Source organism: Pteropus medius, unplaced genomic scaffold (genome assembly GCF_902729225.1).
Source record: "Pteropus medius unplaced genomic scaffold, Ma_sr-lr_union100, whole genome shotgun sequence".
NCBI classification, from domain to species: Eukaryota; Metazoa; Chordata; class Mammalia; order Chiroptera; family Pteropodidae; genus Pteropus; species Pteropus medius.
Window position 1 is genome coordinate 6,005,152 of NW_024353517.1, and position 18,793 is coordinate 6,023,944.

General features: G+C 38.3%; 1 protein-coding gene across 26 annotated transcripts in view; it reads left to right on the top strand.

Moving 5' to 3' along the window:
* Nucleotides 1-18,793, top strand: part of LPP (LIM domain containing preferred translocation partner in lipoma) — a 605,586-nt gene that overhangs the window by 572,885 nt on the left and 13,908 nt on the right. For all 26 annotated transcript variants that reach the window (XM_039850683.1, XM_039850695.1, XM_039850680.1 and 23 more), the window contains 2 exons: nucleotides 11,528-11,706; nucleotides 17,275-17,395. In XM_039850683.1, coding sequence (XP_039706617.1) covers nucleotides 11,528-11,706; nucleotides 17,275-17,395 — 300 coding nt within the window. The remainder of the gene's footprint in view (nucleotides 1-11,527; nucleotides 11,707-17,274; nucleotides 17,396-18,793) is intronic.

An 18,793-nucleotide genomic window follows, 5' to 3' on the forward strand; every position in this document is an offset into this window, starting at 1 on the left:
AGTACACATCAGCAGTGCTGTGTTCGGAAGGGAACTACACAATTGCAGTCCTCATGCTGGCATGTCTTAATGGCCTTTCTAAGCTTTGGTGCTGTCTTTTTTCTTCCACTGGCAGAAGTATAATTAGAAGGGCTTGTTTTCAACAGAAGCCAAATCTGTTCAACTGATCTCTAGAGAATCGAAGTTAGCTCATGGCCCTCTGGCTGTTCTCTTTGCCACTCCCAGGAGTTAGAGGCTTAAAGTTTTCCCTTTCTTTTGAAAGAGGATCAAGATTGGTTCAAACAAGCTTTTCTGTCATCCCCAGGACTACAAGGAGAGACCTTCCGTGACCCTAGTTGTTTGGCTCAGATCACTTGTGGCTTGCTATAATTTAGGAAGTAATTGCAATTCATAAAGCCGGGTAGAAATAAACATCTTAGCAGAGCTGAGTTCAGGCAACTCAGAAGGAAACCAACATGTGAGCCGAATGATATTGGGAACATTTCTAGTCTCTGCTTGCAGATCTTGATTCTAATGGATGATTCACAATGGATTTAATTGTGATCTGCAATGTGCAGGCAGGCAGGCAAGCCATGTATACACATAGCTGAAAACATCATTACTTAAACCCTGGTTTTAGATTTTACCCTCAGATGGGTCAGTTACCCATAGTTAACAAATACTCTAAAAAAAGCATTATTTTCTATGTTGTGTGATTAACTTCTGATCATTTACATCCTCAGCAAAATTTGCAGCACGAATTCTTTTTAAAACAAATATACTCTTGCTGAGATAAAATCAAAGAACCCAAGAGTTAGAGAGAACTTAGATGTTAGGTAGTTCTGTGTCATTTACATTTTTCATTCAACAAATACTTATTAAGTGCCAGTTATGTGTTAAGCACTGCTCCAGAAGCTGTGAATGCAGTAGTGTCTCAAACAGACTGGTGGGGAGATAAACAATAAGCCTGTCAGCAACTGAATGCATGAGGCACTATCAAATAGCAATAAGCACTATGAAGAGAATAACAGGGTAATGAGACAGAGTCTGGCTTAGGAGAGAGGACTGCTAAAATAGGAAGGTGACAGAAGGCCTTCTGAGGATGTTGATGAAATACAGGGTATATGTATGGGAGTAGGTATTGGACCACACATTCCCAGTTATTCATTCACTTAATAAAATATTTACTGAGCTCCTTCTATGTGCTAGACATTGTTGAGTGAACTGGAGGTGAAACAGTGAATTATACAAAGAGCTCTGCCCTAATGAAACTTATGTTCACTCCTCAAATCGATCACAGAGCTTCAAGGGACCAAGAGGTCTATTAACTTAAGTAAGTGTCTTACTGTATAGGCAAAAAAAGAATTAGGCCCATATAAAGAAAAGCTTTGCACAGGTATCACTGCCAGTGGCTTGTCTTCACAAGATGAGAGCATAGTTCTTAGCTTAAGGTTGTGTCGCCTTATCACTGTGCCATGCAGGGTCTCCATAAATATCTGTTTCAACAATTCTAGTTTCAACAACTCCAGTTAGTGCTAGAGTTAGCATTGTGACCCAAAGGTAAGCCGTTTTTCCCACTGGAGCCTCCTGTTCACTCTAAATTGGAGATGACATGATTGAACATTGTCAAGATGGTGTCTCATAGGCACCAGCACCAGGGGTTTAGTTGGGCCTTGATTATAGTTAAGTCAAGAAAATGGACCCTGCCAAGAATTATCTGCAACAAACTGTATGTTCCATGAGATTTCTCTGTATACACTCTAAATGAATAATATGTAACTGTTCTGTAATTTATAAGGTGTTCCAGGTATGTACACTAAAGGAAAATATAAGAAGAAAAAATGTCTGTTGAAAACAAAACAACAAAAATGAAGGAAAAAAACATTATATTTTCCTCAACTTAATACGCATAGGATTGTGGAGGTCTATGTGGACATCTCATATTGTCTGCTTCTCTCTAATAATGAGAGTAATGGAAAGTATGCTTAGCTGATTGGCCAGAGACTCAAGAACCAAAAATTAGGGTCAGTCCTCACGTGGAACAGTAATTTTGCTTAGAGGGAAGGACTTTGTAACAGTATCTTTAATCTCTTTACATTCTTAAAAAAGTGTATTTTACATTTATCTCATTTAACTTGCACAGTTCTGGGAGGTAGACAGAGCAGAATAATTAGTATTGCATTCTATAGATGACAAAATTGTCACTCAGATTATGGAATTTTGTTCAAGATGCTGTGAAATTCCACCCATTCTGGAAAGTGACTGCCTCAGTGCACAGGTTTATTAATTAACCACTGTTTACAAATTGCTGGTAACAGGAATTATGACCTAAGACATCATGCCATGAGGTCGAGAATAGGATATCTCCTCTTAGTTATTGGCTAGAGGGCCTCCATATTTATCCATGTGACAGTGGCAAAAACCCAAGTAATGTAGCTTACTCAGACCAATGATTTTTCATTGGTGATGTAAATAATTATATCAATAACTAATCAACATTAGTTGTCATATTCTTATTCTTAACAACGGCCAGAATACCAAGGAGAAGTTTCGGTATTCTAAAAAAGATCTAGTGTGGGGTTTGGAAAAGAGTACTGTGTAGAAACCACAGCATCTGAGTCCTGAACTCAGCCCTTAGTCTACTTTTTACGACATCAGGCAATCAAATTCCCTGAATGCAGTGTCCCAGTATATAAAGTGAGAGAGTTGGACAAGATGATTTTAACCATTTTTTCAAGCCCAAGCAAACCATGCATTTGTGAAAGGTTATGGCGCAGCAGTTTGCTGAAGATCAATAACTGCATTCAATGTAATTATCACCATACGGAAAGAGATCGAAAGATGTAGGAGAAACCTGTTAATTGGAGGACAGAATGAAGTAAAAGAATGAATCTCTGTCTTCTATGTCTAAAGTCATCTTTGTCTTTGGACTTAGAAGACGTAGGTTTAATCTTGACCATGTTTATAGTCATGTGGCATGTCGTGGGGAGAGGATTTCTACTACTCTACCTACTACAACATTGTTGTGGAGATTAAATGAAGTCTTGCTTCTGCATACGTAGTCAACTCTAAAGATTCTACCAGAAAAAGCGGTAGGTTTTTTGTTAGGAGAATATTAAATAATGTAAATTACTTTTATGAAAAATTAAGAAATATATGGGTTTGGGGTATAATAATGTTTACATAGAAGTCAAAACAACTTTTCCACAAAATTCTCAGGGAAGCAGGAGGAAAATCTCTTAGGAATTCATTAACCCATTTTATGTTATGACATTATCCAGTTGTCCCAGAGTATTATAATGAGATTTCTCCAATAATCTATTTTTTAAAAAGTAAAGTTGTAAAATATAGAATAGAATGGTGAATGAAAAAAATAGGGAAAAAAATAGAAACGTAGTGCTTAAAATAGTAATTCAATTTAATGATCAAAGAATGAAAAGTTAATTAAATATATGTTCTAGCCCTCTTAGAATTTGTAAGAAGAATTAGCCAAAACTAAAAATTATTATATAGCCAGATACCGGTTGTTCGCTTTCATGCATTTAGTCCTCACAACACTACATTGTAGACATTTGCAATCTTGGTTAGTAGGTGAGGAATCGAAAGGCCAGAGAAGTCAAGAAAATTATCTAGACTTTCAAACCCAGGTCTCTTGAATCTATTACTAATTCTCTTTCCATGTGATAGACTCTGCTCTGGTTCCTGACTTAACAAGTCTCAACAGACTGTGCCTTGAAGATGTTGTAAAGGCAAGTCTATGATCTGATTTGGCTTAAAAGGAAAGGAATTTTATTCTTTTTCTTTTTCCTCTTTCACAATAGTCTCAGTGGAGTGCTGTGATCTTGTAATTTGGTTCCTGGCATGAAATTTTGACATACTTATCAATTCCCAGCCTCCTATCTCCATTATATTTCTCAGGGGTTAGGAGACATTCAAGAGAAGTGTTTTGGAAGAATTAGCATATCACAAGGGCTACACGTTCTAAGGTAAAATAGCATCCCTGGGCCTCAAGGTGTAAACAAACTAAATGTCCTTCAATGGTTTGTTTGTTTGTTTAATTTACTAAAGCTCAGGTCATAATCCCAACTCAAATGCTTCAAAGTAAACCATAGGGAATTATTTACTTTGTGAAGAATGTGATTGTGACTCTTGGAAAAATTAAATAAAATGACCTAATTGTCCTGATATTTTTGTCCTTTTTGTTGGCTTTTTTCCTCATGGTTTTAGGACATATTTCTCAATTTTAGTTTTAGTTTATTTAGTCCAAATATAAACAGAAAATCAGAAAATCTTGTCAGATTTTTTTTTATAAATTCTATGTTAATAGTCATACAAAATAGTGTTTTTGTTTGTGTTAGTTTGACATATAGCTGTTTATCTCTGGAAACTGAGTTCCCCTTCACCAGTGCTGCCCAATACACTGATTTTGTTACTATATTTTTCCTCTTAAATGAATTTTGTTTCAATGTAGGCATTTCTGGGACTTAGGTAATGAAGATTCTTGTTATAACACAACATGAATTCCAAAGAGTGTTATAATGGATTTTTTTCAAGAGCTAATTCAAATCCCACCTGGAATAGGTTCCCAGAATCATATGCCACCAGAACATTACCTGTTCCTCACCATTCATAAGTAATTATTCTCTTCTCTGCGTTCCCATCACACATTACTCATGCCTCTACAATAGTAATTTATTGTGCCCTTTGCCTCTAATCAGCTATTTATAGAAGTGTCTGCTTCTCCCACTACACTGAGAACCTCTGAGAGCATGGCTGGTGTCTGTCTTTTCTTTCTTTCCTTGTACCTGCCAGGATGTTGAACACTTTGTTCCACTTTTTAGGCTATCTGCAATGCTAAATTAAGAGGAGAGCCGGTTCTGCTCATCAGAGAAGCATGTGAAAAGTTTCTTTAAAGGGGATTTATAAGAAAGCTGAGGCAATATAGGCACCGGATGCCAAGAGTTGGGCTCAAAACATTAGTGGAAATGAACAAAAAATAAAAAAAAAGTTGAAGTTCTTTTACACACTTCTCAGTTACTTATTTCGTAGCTATCATTTTTTTTGTGTGAGTCATGACATCAAAGAAAACACATTTTAAGAGTTTGATGCCATCTAACAAACTGACTCAAAAATTTTCCTATCTTGAAAAATTAGAATTCTCATCTATGGAGTAGGAATTTTGTCTGGTTAGAAAATGGCAGTCATAGAGATGGGATGATGCTAGGATTATCATTATTATTTTTAGTCTGTTTTGAAACATGCTAGAGATAGATACAGATATAGATTAAGATTAAGATATAGATATAGGTGAAAGACACTCGAAAAGTGCAGAAAACTTTTTATAAGGAATGCATGCCTCACTGAGAAGCAGAGCTGGTGGGTGGGAGGTTTTGTACTATAGCTCATTGGGAGAACTATCAAGGTAAAACATCTTTATCTGCAAAAAAATCCCAAAAGTTCTACCAGCATTTGCGAAACCTCCTTGATTACCAGAATCAAGAAAAAGTTTATATTCCAAAATAAAGTTAGGTGATATAATCGTTTGAGTTTAAATAATGGTACTGGCATTTCAGTGGAGGTTTGCTGAGTCATAGCCTTGTTCTCTTTTTACTGTACCGCGCTGCTATCCTGTTGGGAACACCTACACTTGAGCTGTTCTTCTCAACCCTTTTTACATCATGATTCATGTGGAAAATGATGGCATTCATTCAGCACACTGGAGTAAATGAAGAGGCTTCTCCTGGCACAAGGTGACCATCCAGGGGCTGTGGAAACATTTGGCCCCTTTGACACTCCTAAATGTGGCACACCTGGAACCTGCTTGAGGCATACTTTGTCTTAGCCTGTCAGTTGAGCGGCTCTGGATTATAGAAATGTTTTACATGGTTAAATAAATTAATTTTACTTTATAGAAAGTATTTATCAGCATTTATTAATTCTTCATCTAATCTATATTTGTAGAGCATCAATTTTATGCAAGGATACTGTTGAGATGTTAGAGATCCAACAATGAGTTTTCTATCTTATCCTGTGAGAACCAATGTAATTGACAGTAAAAAGACTGTCTTAAAATCTCAACATGTTTTCTTCATTTATTTATATGCACATAACTTGCAGGTAATCAGTCCCGATGCCTTATATTTGCAATACAGAGTGTGTCTGCTGAAATATGAAGTAGGTATAGTGTGATATAGGAGAGGGATTTTTCACTGGATGGAGAATTAGGAGACCTATATTCAAACTTCATATCTTCCAGTAGCTCTATTCTCTTTGTGTGTCTTTATTTCTTAAATGTGATGGTTGGACTAGAATCATGGTTTATAAACTATACAACATGGATTCCCCACAAGCTCCATCCTTTTACACTATTTATCCAGAAGTGATTTTTGGCTTTCTTAGAGGTGTTTCCTTAATAAATTTTTTTCTCTGAACAAAGGGACATAGGAAAGGGAGGCAAGTGAGGGAAGTTGAAAATTCCTGGACTAGAGTAATAGCTAAAGACTTTTAAAGGTTTAATGTTTTATAAATCTCCTTTCTGTTCTTTTTTATTCTCATCATAACAAAACCAAAACCATATCTAGAACATGAGATGTCACCCTTATCTTTCCAAGAGTCTCTTCTGTTTCAGTATTGCTTTTGTACTTAAAAAAAAAAAAAAGAAAAAGACTGAATATAAAATTACATTTTAATTTTATGAAATGAAAATTTTAACATTTCTAAATGGCAACACTTTGCAGTCTTCTGAATCTTCAAATACTTACATCTCTTGATATAAAATTCTCATCATTGAACATATATATACCTATACAATAAATTATAGAAATGTTATTTATAATCTATAACTAGTAGTTAATGTTTATGCTACCTATATGCTACCTTCATTTATATTCAGATGATTCTTCCAGCTTTTCTGCCTGTGAATTAGAGAAGTTATTTATGCAATATCCAAGGATAGAAAAGATACAACCAGATTGTATCTCTAAAAACAGTTGCTTTGAGGAGTTTTGTGTACAAGATTTGTTTGTGATTTTATTTTTATTTTCACTATACTTTTTTGGTTTTTATTATAATTGTATTGCCATCATTTCAGAAAAGTTTATAAGCTGTGCCTTTTAACAGCTAATTTCTATTTTTTTCCTGCTACTCTAACATATTCTCCCTTTAACTATACTTTCATTGGTGTAGCCGCTCAAAAGATTTTCTAAAATTTCTAAAAAATCTTCAAATAAAGCTTAGAATTTTTTTTAAGAGAATAAAATTTAGACCCTTCATTCAGTGTAAACTATAAGGTATTTCATAGCTGGTTCCAGTTTGTCTGCTGTGTGCCATGGACTATGCAGTTCCTGGGCAAGGATGGGTATTGTTGAGGATGCTGTAGTGCGCTGCCCAGATTCCCCTGCAGGACTGAGCTTCTCATTCCCCCAGCTGCTGGGATCATTGGCAGCTGATGGTTCATAGCCACGTCCCTCTCTGGTAATTACCCTCAACTGAAGGGAATCTCTTCACCCAAGAGCACTCCTCTTTCTTGTGAGCAACCTGTACTCATTGACAGGTAGATACAGGGATGTAAAGCCCCTACCCCCTAGTTTCAAGGAAAAACAACTCGGCAGGGCCATTTCCAGCTCCAGATGAATCCATATGGAACCATCAGAAGCCTTTGTTGTAAATGCATTGTAGTGCATCTCCTCCCTCAACCCAGGAACTTTCTGCACTCTACCACCAGTGTTGATCTCAAAGACACTCTTCAATAACTTCCCATGTGCAAATCTCTGTTTGAGAATCTGTTTCTTAGGAAACTCAACCTATGACTGCGACTCCACTAGAGTGAGTGGTGGAGTGGGGAAAGGCAGAGAGGCCTGGGCACAATTTGATCATGGAGGTTGACATTATATTCACTATTGTAGGAGAAGCATCATACAATTTATGGGAGTGAAAGAAGTGACTTATTTTGCTTGGAGTATAGCAGAGGGAGAATTAGGAAAGGTTTTGCAGAAGAGGTAACTTTGAAGCTTAACTTTGAAGAATGAGTATATATTCTCTAGGCAAAAAAAAAAAAGGATGCGGGGTAGTAGAAGAATGCAGCTTATTGAAGATGTGGCAGAAAGCTCGGTGACTGCTGGAAGATGGGGTCCATGGGAAAAGCAGTAGTGATGGTTGCAGAGCCAGCTCAGGAAGCACTGTACTGATTTTGAAGGTTCTTATGCTAGAGTGTGCTCTTCCCTCCTACTTCCCCATGTATCAAACATAGCACCCCTATTCCACTTACAAGATATGATGTGCATAGATAGATGTACTTATAGATGTCCTTCTTCCACATTTTTGCTGGAGACTTCTAATTTCTTTTTTTATTTCCTTGAAAAGTATTGATTAATTCTTTCATTTTAACATACATTAGAAAAGCCTCATGTTTATGTGAAAACTGCATCTTTTCATCTGACTTTCAAATAACCTTCTATAAGTAGACACGAAGATAATTTATGGTGCTTGAAATTTTCCCATTAGCAATTTATGGAATTCCAAGTGAGGAGACATAGCAAAGGTTATATAGTCCAGGTTTCCAACACATGAACCCTTCTTGCCAATCTCAGATGAGTGCTTACCCAGTTGTTTCTAGTATAAATCTAGTAATGGAAACATTGGCCTTTTCCTATTGTGATTAACACCGATATGTCACAGAGTAAAATTGTAGAATTGCAGTTTTTGTTTTACAGACAAGAAAACTGAGGTCTAGAAAGAAGAAATTATTTACCCAAGGTCACACACAGTGGATGTTGACAAAACCAGAAGGAGAATTTATGTTTTTTATCTAGCAACTTTTCCTCTCTGTGGCTACATAATGAATTGGTCAGATACTTCTCTGAATTATTAGGAGTCAGGAAACTGTGATACCAGTCCTTTCTCTGCCGTTAATGTACTCCCAAGTTCAACTGTGTCAGTGTTCCAGGTCTGTTTTCTCACCTGTGAAATCAGAGGCCTGAACTAGAGGAACTTACAGCTCCGTCCTTGACTCCTTGACTTTGTAAGAGTCTTTATCTTTTCTCTAAAAGATATGTATAAGGGTCCCAGTAGACCAGCTGGAGACTAGAAAAAGAGTACAGTAAAGAGAGCTGGCTGGTCTGCTTTGTTTTCTGATTTAAGGGCATTTTATAATAGTCTCTCTTTACGTATATTTTAGTTTTTCCTTTATAGCAGAAATGTTCTGATTACCTGCCCTTTAAACAGTGCTTCCATAGACCATCAAAAATTTCCTTAAAGACCAACTCAACCTTATATGTTGCTGATGGTTTTAAGCAAATGGGCTGAATCTTGCAGCCAAGCCTCAATGCAAACAAAAACATTTTTTGGTCAAGCATTTTCTGGTTTGTTCAACTCCATTACAGGGCTGCCTTTAAAAAAGAAAAAAAAAATAGTAAAACCCACAGAGGAACAAAGCACAAGTCCTGGGAAGACAGTTTCCAGCCACATTAGCTCAGATCACCAGGGTAGAAAGCATCAGGGCCCTCATTGTCCAGACCATCATCATCTTCAGACTCTCTTCTTATGTTTTTTCTGCTATTTTAATTCCACCACTTCAAAATAGGGGGTGGAGGAATGGAAATAGGTTAATAGTTTCCATGAGTTTAGACTGTGACCAGAGGCATACTAAGCAATTTTGGAACTTTCGGCAACCGCAGCTTTGAGGAGAGAATGGTGATGGATTTACCAATTCATCTTGGGATGGATTCCAGAGCCAGAGGAGTCCGGCCAGCAGTGTGCTGCCAGGGTGGGATGTACACAATATACCTTTATTCATTCCTTTTGACACATACATCCTGAGCCTATTTTTATTCCAAGTGCTATACTGGCTGTTGTATGGGAGAGAGAAATACATTCTTAAGACATAGTCCTGGTCCTTAAGGAAATTATGGTCTAGTAGAGGAAAAAGACATACATGCAGATAATGTTAATACAGAGAATACCGTGAGTGCTGCAAGCAATGTAAATAATGTGCTCGGGAAGGGGAGAAAAGGAAGCAGTTTATTTCAAATGAGGACATCGAGGAAGGCTTCGTGGCGGAGTTGCCTTCTGATCCATAACTCGAACAGTCAGAATGGGAAATTGCAGTTCATGTCAGGCATTAGCCAATGCACAGGAGTATGGAAATTTCTTATAGGTTCGAAAAAGTGTGAGCGGTCTGAGACATGAGGGGAATCAGCCTAGAAAGAGAAGTGAAATATCAGGTATGGAACTAGATCTTTTTATATTGTGGAGCCATATAAGTTTTGCTAACAAGACAATTGGTCACATCTGTGGTTTGGAAAGGAAACTGGAAGTCACTTTGGGGATATGGAAGTATTACAGAAGAGAGAAGCAAATAAGGAAGCCCATCAGAGACCATTGCTGTAGCTGAGACATCAGCACGCTAGATATCTACCCACAGGCATTCTTGCCTAATGGCTATTTAAAGGTTCTCATGATAAGAGAGCAATTACTCCTTAATTTCCACATCCCTCTCAGTTCTACACCTTTCCAATCAGATCTCCATCCCAGGTTTATTTTAGATTGCAAACTCAGTGAGTCAGTCCAGACATCTCAGTTGGAATATAGCATATTACATGTGAAACACGGTTATTTGGTAAGACACCATGGGATTCTGGGGAAGAATGGAATGTTAACAGCTAATTTTATCAGTCTTTCTAAGTCCTGACTCCATAAATGGTATACCCTTCAAGGAGGGTATATATTTTTTAAAGCTCAGTATATTTTTAAAGGCAGATAAATTAACTTTCTTAATTCATTTCTCAAAACTGGAACCCCTTTAGGTTCAACATGTCCATTAAGAATTCGCAACACTAAACTTGGAGATGGTGTTTGAATCAAGGCTTTCAACGATCAAAAGCCTCATTGGTTGTGCTGCATTCTGATTGGAATCTGCAGCGAGCATGCTCTGCAAGTCTCAGTCATCGACGGAACGCTCTCTAAAATGTTAGGGGGCCTCGGTGACCCCACTAGGTCTTTAATGATGAAGCAAGTTTGAGAAATAGTATAGCATTCTTCCCATGAAGAACCAGGGTTGTATAGTTCAGGGGTCAAAAAATTACAGCCATGGGCCAAATCCAGCCCACTACCTGCTTTTTAAATAAAGTTTTACTAAAACACAACCATGTCTATTTGGTTACATACTGTCTGTGGCTGCATCTTACTACAAAGGCAAACTTGAGCTGTTACCAGAAAGCCAGAAATATATACTCTGTGGGCCTTTACAGAAACGTTTGCCGTCACCCCTGCTATAGTGGGAAGAAACAGGGACAGGAATAAGAAGGCGTGTTTTAAATCCTACATTTGCTACCTATTACCTGGGTGACCTTAGAAAAACCACTTGATCCATCCGATTGTGTTTTCTTTTCTCTATGATAAAGATGTACACTCCAACTTCCTCTGAGTACCGACTGTGAAAATCATATGAGCCAATGTGTTCTACAACATTGCTTGTCATGCTATAAGTTACTGCATAAATGGAGTGCCTCAGGCCCTGGCCTATCATTGTCATTTTTCTTTTCCTCTCCAGAATACCCTGGAGCAGTGCAGCGTTTGCTCTAAACCTATCATGGAGAGGATTCTCCGAGCCACCGGGAAGGCCTATCATCCTCACTGCTTTACCTGTGTGATGTGCCACCGCAGCCTGGATGGGATCCCTTTCACTGTGGATGCTGGCGGCCTCATCCACTGCATCGAGGACTTCCACAAGTAGGCAATCTACTCTTCCTCTTCCAGCCTTCCAGTCTCTTGAGTCTGTTCCCACTGCCTGGCATATGAGCAACATATTCTTCTCTCTCAGAGCTATAGCATCTCAGGATTGGGTGGAACTTTAAAAAGAGTTTATTTATTTCCTCATCTAATGCGGGAATTGGTATCAGGCAGTCCACATGGTCTTTCCATCCTGGCCTCCGCTCCGAAGCTTCCCTGGGGCTTGTTCATGGCATCTTTGTGTTTCTCTAATTGTGAGAAAGTTCACTCAGAAACAGAGTATGTGTATTGGAAAGAGGCGGGATCCTGGGCTAACCCTCCCTGGACTAAACATGAACAAGATGTGTGACATTGAACAAATTTCTCAATTCTCTGGGCTCTTCCTTTTGTAACAGCCCTGGGTTCTCTCTACACTCTGCCTGCCATTTACAGATAGGAGTTTATGAGATGGACACAGAAAACAATTCAGTCTTTACTAAGGCAAGCCTCTCACATACTGAGAGGCAGTCTAATGTCATTGTCAATATGTTCATACCCTCCTCTCACCTCTTCCCCATTCAGGACTTCTCTCCATCAGGATATTTTCGAATGAAATATGAATGAAGAATTGTGCAGTCTTTTGAGGAGGATTAGAAGGTAGAGCCCCAAGGTCAAGACCGCTTACTCGTGGGCCTGGAAAAATATGTCCCCACTTCCCTAATTCTCACATTTGTATGTCGCTCTTTCTTCTCTTACAGTTGGGGTTTTCGTGAAAATTGTATGGTTTCGCATTTTGCTTATTTTTATTCGGCCAGTTTGTTAGTTGGTTAATTGGTTGGTAACATTTGTTACATATTTTTAGGAACTGTATAAAAGCTGTAGATGTGATTTGTAGACACAGAGGCTTTCTAGTCCATATTTGCTAGGCAGTGGCTTTCCAAACAGTCTGAGGCTCTCAAAGAGATGAAGCTTCAATGGCTCACCAGTTTGGGTAACTGTTCTAGGGCTTCCAGATGTGCAGTCTTGTGGGTTAATTTTCATCGCTCTGTTGATTGTCAACAACCAGGAGGTACTTGCCACAAGCAGTTTGGGGACCTGAGACGCATAGTATAAAAATGAATTTCCTGACCACTTTCTGCGTAGCAAAGAAAGTGAAAATCTCACCAAAAGGCGTGAGGCTGGATGAATTTTTAAAAATCCAGAGGCGGAAATTCTCCACCTGAATTAGACAAAGAATGCTCACTTTGAAAGGGCAGTCACAGCATAAATTGTACTTCACATTATTGATATTTTTAGCTTGTAATTACACATGAAAAAAGAAAACCTGCATCTATTTAAGGGAAGTGAAAAGATACCATTGGGGAGTGTGTTTCTGTCACTGTTTCTTTCCTTTCTCAGACTTACCCTAATCCAAGAAGGAGTGATAGATATAATCAGAGCACACATGTTTTTGTTGCTGGAAAAAACTGGTATATTGTATCTTCAATTAAAACAGGAAATCAATTCTAACAAATATAAGTTTATATATATGCCATTTATCTTTCATTTCTAGGAGTGGGGAGCATTAGAGACTTGTGACTACTGACATAAGTATGTGGGTCAGAACGCTCCAGGAAAGCAGACTTGAGCAACTAAAAAGGAAAATAATCTCAAGCCCCCACTTCTCCCCCGCACCACCACTGATTCAGTGGCATGGTAAACCACAAATAATTTTTTTCATGTTGTCTGCATGATTAACAAGTATTTAGGGAGTGAAGCTTTTTTATATTTTCTCCATTTTCCAAAGGAAAATATAAGAAAATTTTATAGAACTCTGTTTCTGAACCTTGAATATACTAGAACACAAAGCAGCTAAAAGTCCAACCCAGGGCAGGCATTGCAAGGCTAAGGAGAAGGGTAGATAGGAGAATATAGCCTCCTTCTGCAGACAGTTTTTTGGGAGCTTTTTTCTTGGTTATTCTGAATAGGTCTCCCTTTGTGAGCTTTTAGGAAATCTATTTTAATTCAATTCAACCCCATCTACAAAGAGCCTTCTGTGTGCCCATTACCATGCTAAGTGCTAAAGGAGAGAGATACAAGAGAAATTGCACAGGCAGAAATTGTACAGATACACAGAGAGAAACTATTGTCAACCAGGAGCTTATCGGAAGGAGCGGACAGAAAGTGCAGAATATGTGTGGTATCAGGCAGGAAGGTCTCAATGCAATGAGATAGGCACAGGCAAAGGCTTGAGCCAGTCGGAAGAGATTACTTGGCCCTGGGCTCTGAGCAGGTTCCTGGAAGCAGAATTTCAAGAGTTTTCATTTTATATGAGAAACAAGGAGATTCCTGGCAGAAGGAACAACTCGGCAATAAACAAGAGCACGGAGCTAGGAAAGGCTTCTCTACATTCAAGGAACATTTGCTTGGCTGTAACTAGAGCAGCCTGGGAGTGGAAGTTACTGTGAGATACAGGAGGCCCATGAGAAGGGATTTATCTCGCCTGCCTACAATCCTGTCTTTTAAACCGGTGCTTCTCAAACTTTAATGTGCTTACAAGTCACTTGGGGATCTTGTTAAACTGCGGATTCTAATTGAGTAGATCTGGGGTGGGCCCTAACATTCATGCCCAGATGGTTTTGGATTGCACTCTGAGTAACAAGCTTCTGAAATACTATTTTTGAGGCCTCGTTAATAGGCCATCCACTACATAACCACCTTCAGTCAATGCTGGCTCAAGTCCTCCAGACTATTAGGTGGGAACTCTTTCCCATATGTCATTTCAGAGGATTGCTCAAACTCAGTTCCTGGCAGGCTGACTACATCTCCCCAACACACACACACACACACACACACACACACACACACACACACACTTTGCCATTTTCCTAAATGGCCATCTTTCAAGGCCTAATTCAATTACTGTCTCTCTAAGAAGCTTTTTCTGATCTCATACCTTCCCTATCCCCATGTTTTAATTTACATCCCTTTCTCTTTGTTTCATAGTTTTGTAAATCATCTGCAGATAGCACTTATTATAATCTGACTAGTAATAAAGAATACACATGCACAGACACACACACACATCCATGAAATTTTACAGCAACCACCTTAAATTTTTGCAATATGATAGGATATGTGTACATACATTAATAGAACAAATGCAGAAATAGAACTTCCTCACCAGTCTGATCTCTGGAGCCCTAGTTTATATCTGTATTCCTAGTGGCAGTACAATGAGCTCAGAAAAACAAGCTTATTTAATTGACCTTTTCATTGTTGAGCCTTTATTCCACTATCTGTTCTTTCTTGTCAGGCATATTACTCTCATTAATTTCTTTGTTTCATCAATATCCATTTGTTGATTTCTAGAAATGTGCCAGGACATAAGATGACTAAGACCTCTCTGAGCCTTGGCTCCCGTGGTTGTAAAGTAGAAATGATAAAAACAGTTTCTCATAATGCTGCTGTCAGTAGAAAATAAGGTCAAGTGCTTGGCAGGGATTGGCCCATAATAAGCACTCAATAAATGGTAGCTTTTAGCCATCAAATGTGTTATCGAGTTTATTTGTTGTTGTTGTTAATTATCATTATTATTATTATTGTCTGCTCAGTATACTGAACCTTGAAATAGGCCACCTGAGATTTTGAACAATCTTTGAAATGCTGGCCAAGGAACACTGTAGGGACTGTGGAAACCATTTCCTGTCTCTTAGCTTTGCTTTTTCCCATCATGGAAATTAGTCCAATTGTCGGAAGGAATCATTACTCAGCAAGAATACAGTTTATTCCTTTCCGAAGAGGAAGGACCTTGAGATTGAACATAAAGGCCCAAGTAACATTTTTTTTTTTAATAGAGAAATATGGCAGATACTTCATTTCATTAAATACAGCCTGAATTTCTACTCTCTGCACCAGTCACAGTGGTTGTTTTTGGGGACTCAGAGATGGAGCAAATCCTGTCTTTTGGAAGGTCACAGTTTAGTGGTCCCCGAAGATATGCAAATAACCCCTATTAAAATAGCCATATGCAGTGAAAGATATTTTATCCTAGAGGAGTAAGTAATCCTACTTGGGGAAATTGGGTAAGGCTCATGGATACAGTGATAGGCAAGACATACTTCTGACCTCACAGAATTTTTAGTCAGAATGGGTATGGGAAAAGGAAACTTTTCAGTTGATTCCAGAAGCCTTCTTATTTCACTACTAGTGACCCAGATTCAAAAATAAGCAGGTAGTCTAAAGCAGTTTTTTTTGCCACCGAGTATAAATTTCTTGTATAAAATACCAATTATAACAACTCTGATTACTGCTGTAGTTGTACCATGATCCTTTTCATTTTTCTTTCATAGCAATCAATTGATCTACTGCTTAATTCATATTTATTTAGATTGCAGCCATACAGATGCCTTTTGGGTGCTGCCAGGAAAATTAATATGTACATATAGAGTATAATGTATGTAAAAATGCTTTGACAGCCATAAAGTGCTCTGCAAAGTATCAGATTACTATCATTATTCCTTTTTAAATCTCACTACAAATAAATAAATTTTAACATCATTAATCTTAAAACCCTTACCATGAAAAAACTGAGTTGCTTACACAGTCTGTTTTTTTTTAATCTTTTTCAGTTCTTATCTACGCCCATTTCTAATTATGTCTCATTTCACACCTTCATAAATGCCACCCCTAATCTCTACAAGATACAGATGGATGCATGGCCTATATTTGCAATTTATTAATCTGTTATGAGAAAAAAATGTTAGGGCTATCTGTCATATTAAGGAATATTAGGAGATTAGGAAATATTAAAATATCTCACCAACGTTTAACCTCAAAATCATACATATCTGTGTATGTATGTGTATGTATATATGTGCTCATATACACATACCCTCCAGAAGCACTAAAATCCCTTAAAGAATAAAGAACTTAAGAGCATTTTAATTTTTTTTCAAACAAAAGTTTAACACAACCAAAATGTAAGAAGTACAGACTTGGCCATAGTAAGTTTGGTTTAAAGAGTATTTAAACTTACTAACCTCTGCTATTTAGAAAAGATAGGCATTCGTGGTTTAATTCTTAGAATTGAAGACACATTTCGAAGAAAGAGCCTCTAATAAGTGGGAATAAGGCAAAGTTATCAAGCTCAGAAGAGCTGGGTGGGGCCTGGTGAACACATACAACAATGTCTAGAAGCAAAAGTCAGAAACAAGTAGGGACCTCCAGCACCTTTGTCCTCCCCTCTAGCTAGCCTGCCCAAGCCCGGGGTCTGTGTTTGGAATCTCTCCCCTAGTGGATTCCGTACCACATACCACATGGCCAGTAGCTCCTAGATGCTCTCACGCATAAGCAATTCACATACTCGCTCATCCACTATCACAATATTTATGATCTACGAGGACCTCACCAGTCACTGAGTCTAACTCCCTTGTTTTAAAGTTGAAGAAGCAGACCCAGAGAAGGCATGTGACTTGCTCAGAGTCACACAAGAATGGCAGACCGGATGTCTTGACTTTCGGTTTATATCTTTTCTTTTAATCTCTGTGTCTCACCTCTTTGTCATCGTCTATGCTTGATATCTAACCAGAATCGTCCCTCTATTTTCAGGAAATTTGCCCCACGATGTTCTGTGTGCAAGGAGCCTATCATGCCAGCCCCGGGCCAGGAAGAGACTGTCCGGATTGTGGCTCTGGATCGTGATTTCCATGTTCACTGCTACCGGTGTGAGGTCTGTGGTCAGCACCCCTACACCCTGCATGGCAGGCATTGGAAGACCCATTAAAGCCAGGTTTTCATAAATATAGCAATTACTAAATTGGAACAGCCTTTTGTGCCTGTGTTCACAGGACTTATGTTTTAGATCTGGCCTGAGCATTTAATGCTAGTGATGTTGAATAAGTCACTTTACCTCTGTCTCGATTTCCATACCTGTAAAAAGGACTCATTCTTAACTTTCCCAAATGTGGCTGTGTGACTAAAATGCAGAATTGTATATTAAAGTATATCGTAAATCATAAAGTGCTAAGTTAGTGGGAAAAGGTAGTGGTGGTGGTGGTTGTTGTTGTTGTTGTTGTTATACTGAATCTTTAACTTTGGCTCTGATACTTCTATGGGACAGAGATGCCACGATCACCCATTGAGAAGGCTAAGAATTTGTTCTTCTCGGAGGGTTGAAATTTCATGTCATAGAGATTCATTATGTTAGCAAACACTGACTGAACACTTCACAAAAAAGTTCAGGTGACTGCTAAGAGCTAGGAAAGAGTTATATACAAGATGCCCTGGATATATATACAATAGCTGTAATCCAGGCTATAAGTGACAAAGAAAGTTTCTTGCCCAAGGGACATGTCATTCATACAGCAAAGAGTACTAGGTCTTTCCCTTATAATCTGTATCTCAAAAGGATACCACATTCAGGAAGCGATTTTAAAATGTTTTCTTATCCTGGCTCTATAAGTTACGCAGACGCCCTCTTTTGAAGCAGTTTTCTATGTTCTACTAGCTTTCCTGAGTACAGCAGTTTTCAGCTCTCTGTTCTATCTGAGGGAATTATATGTACTTCCTCATTAGCACATCTTCCTGAGATTGGCTCATCTAGTCCCTCTAAGGAGATCTTCCTAAGACCCAGGCTGGCTCTCTGAGACCGCCTTCATTCCATCCACTGCCTCGGCTATAACTGGCCACCTGTTTTATGGTGTGCGCTGTTTTGTCCTAGAGCCCAAGTTGCCTTATCTAGAGAAAAGATAAAAAAAAAACTAATTAGGTTTTACACAAGGTTTTATGACTAAAAAGGAACAACAAAGTCCAGCCATCACTTTTAAAATCGACCTGAATTCTAAATGTGTAAGAGCTCACAGATACTTTAGAGATCATTTTACAGATGGAGAAACTGAGCCACAAAGAAAAAAAAGCTTCCCAGCATCCCTCACACACATACCAATAAGCTTTGACTTTTTGTGCCAAGAGTTGTACGAAATGTGCTTTTCCTTCTCCCGGATTAAGTGATAGCTGTACAAATTCAGCTTACTTTAAAATGCTGAGGATTTCTTGAGAAACAATACTGCAGGATGGGAGGGACTGTGAATTATATTATCATAGAGAGCAGACCATTGTTCTAGTTCTG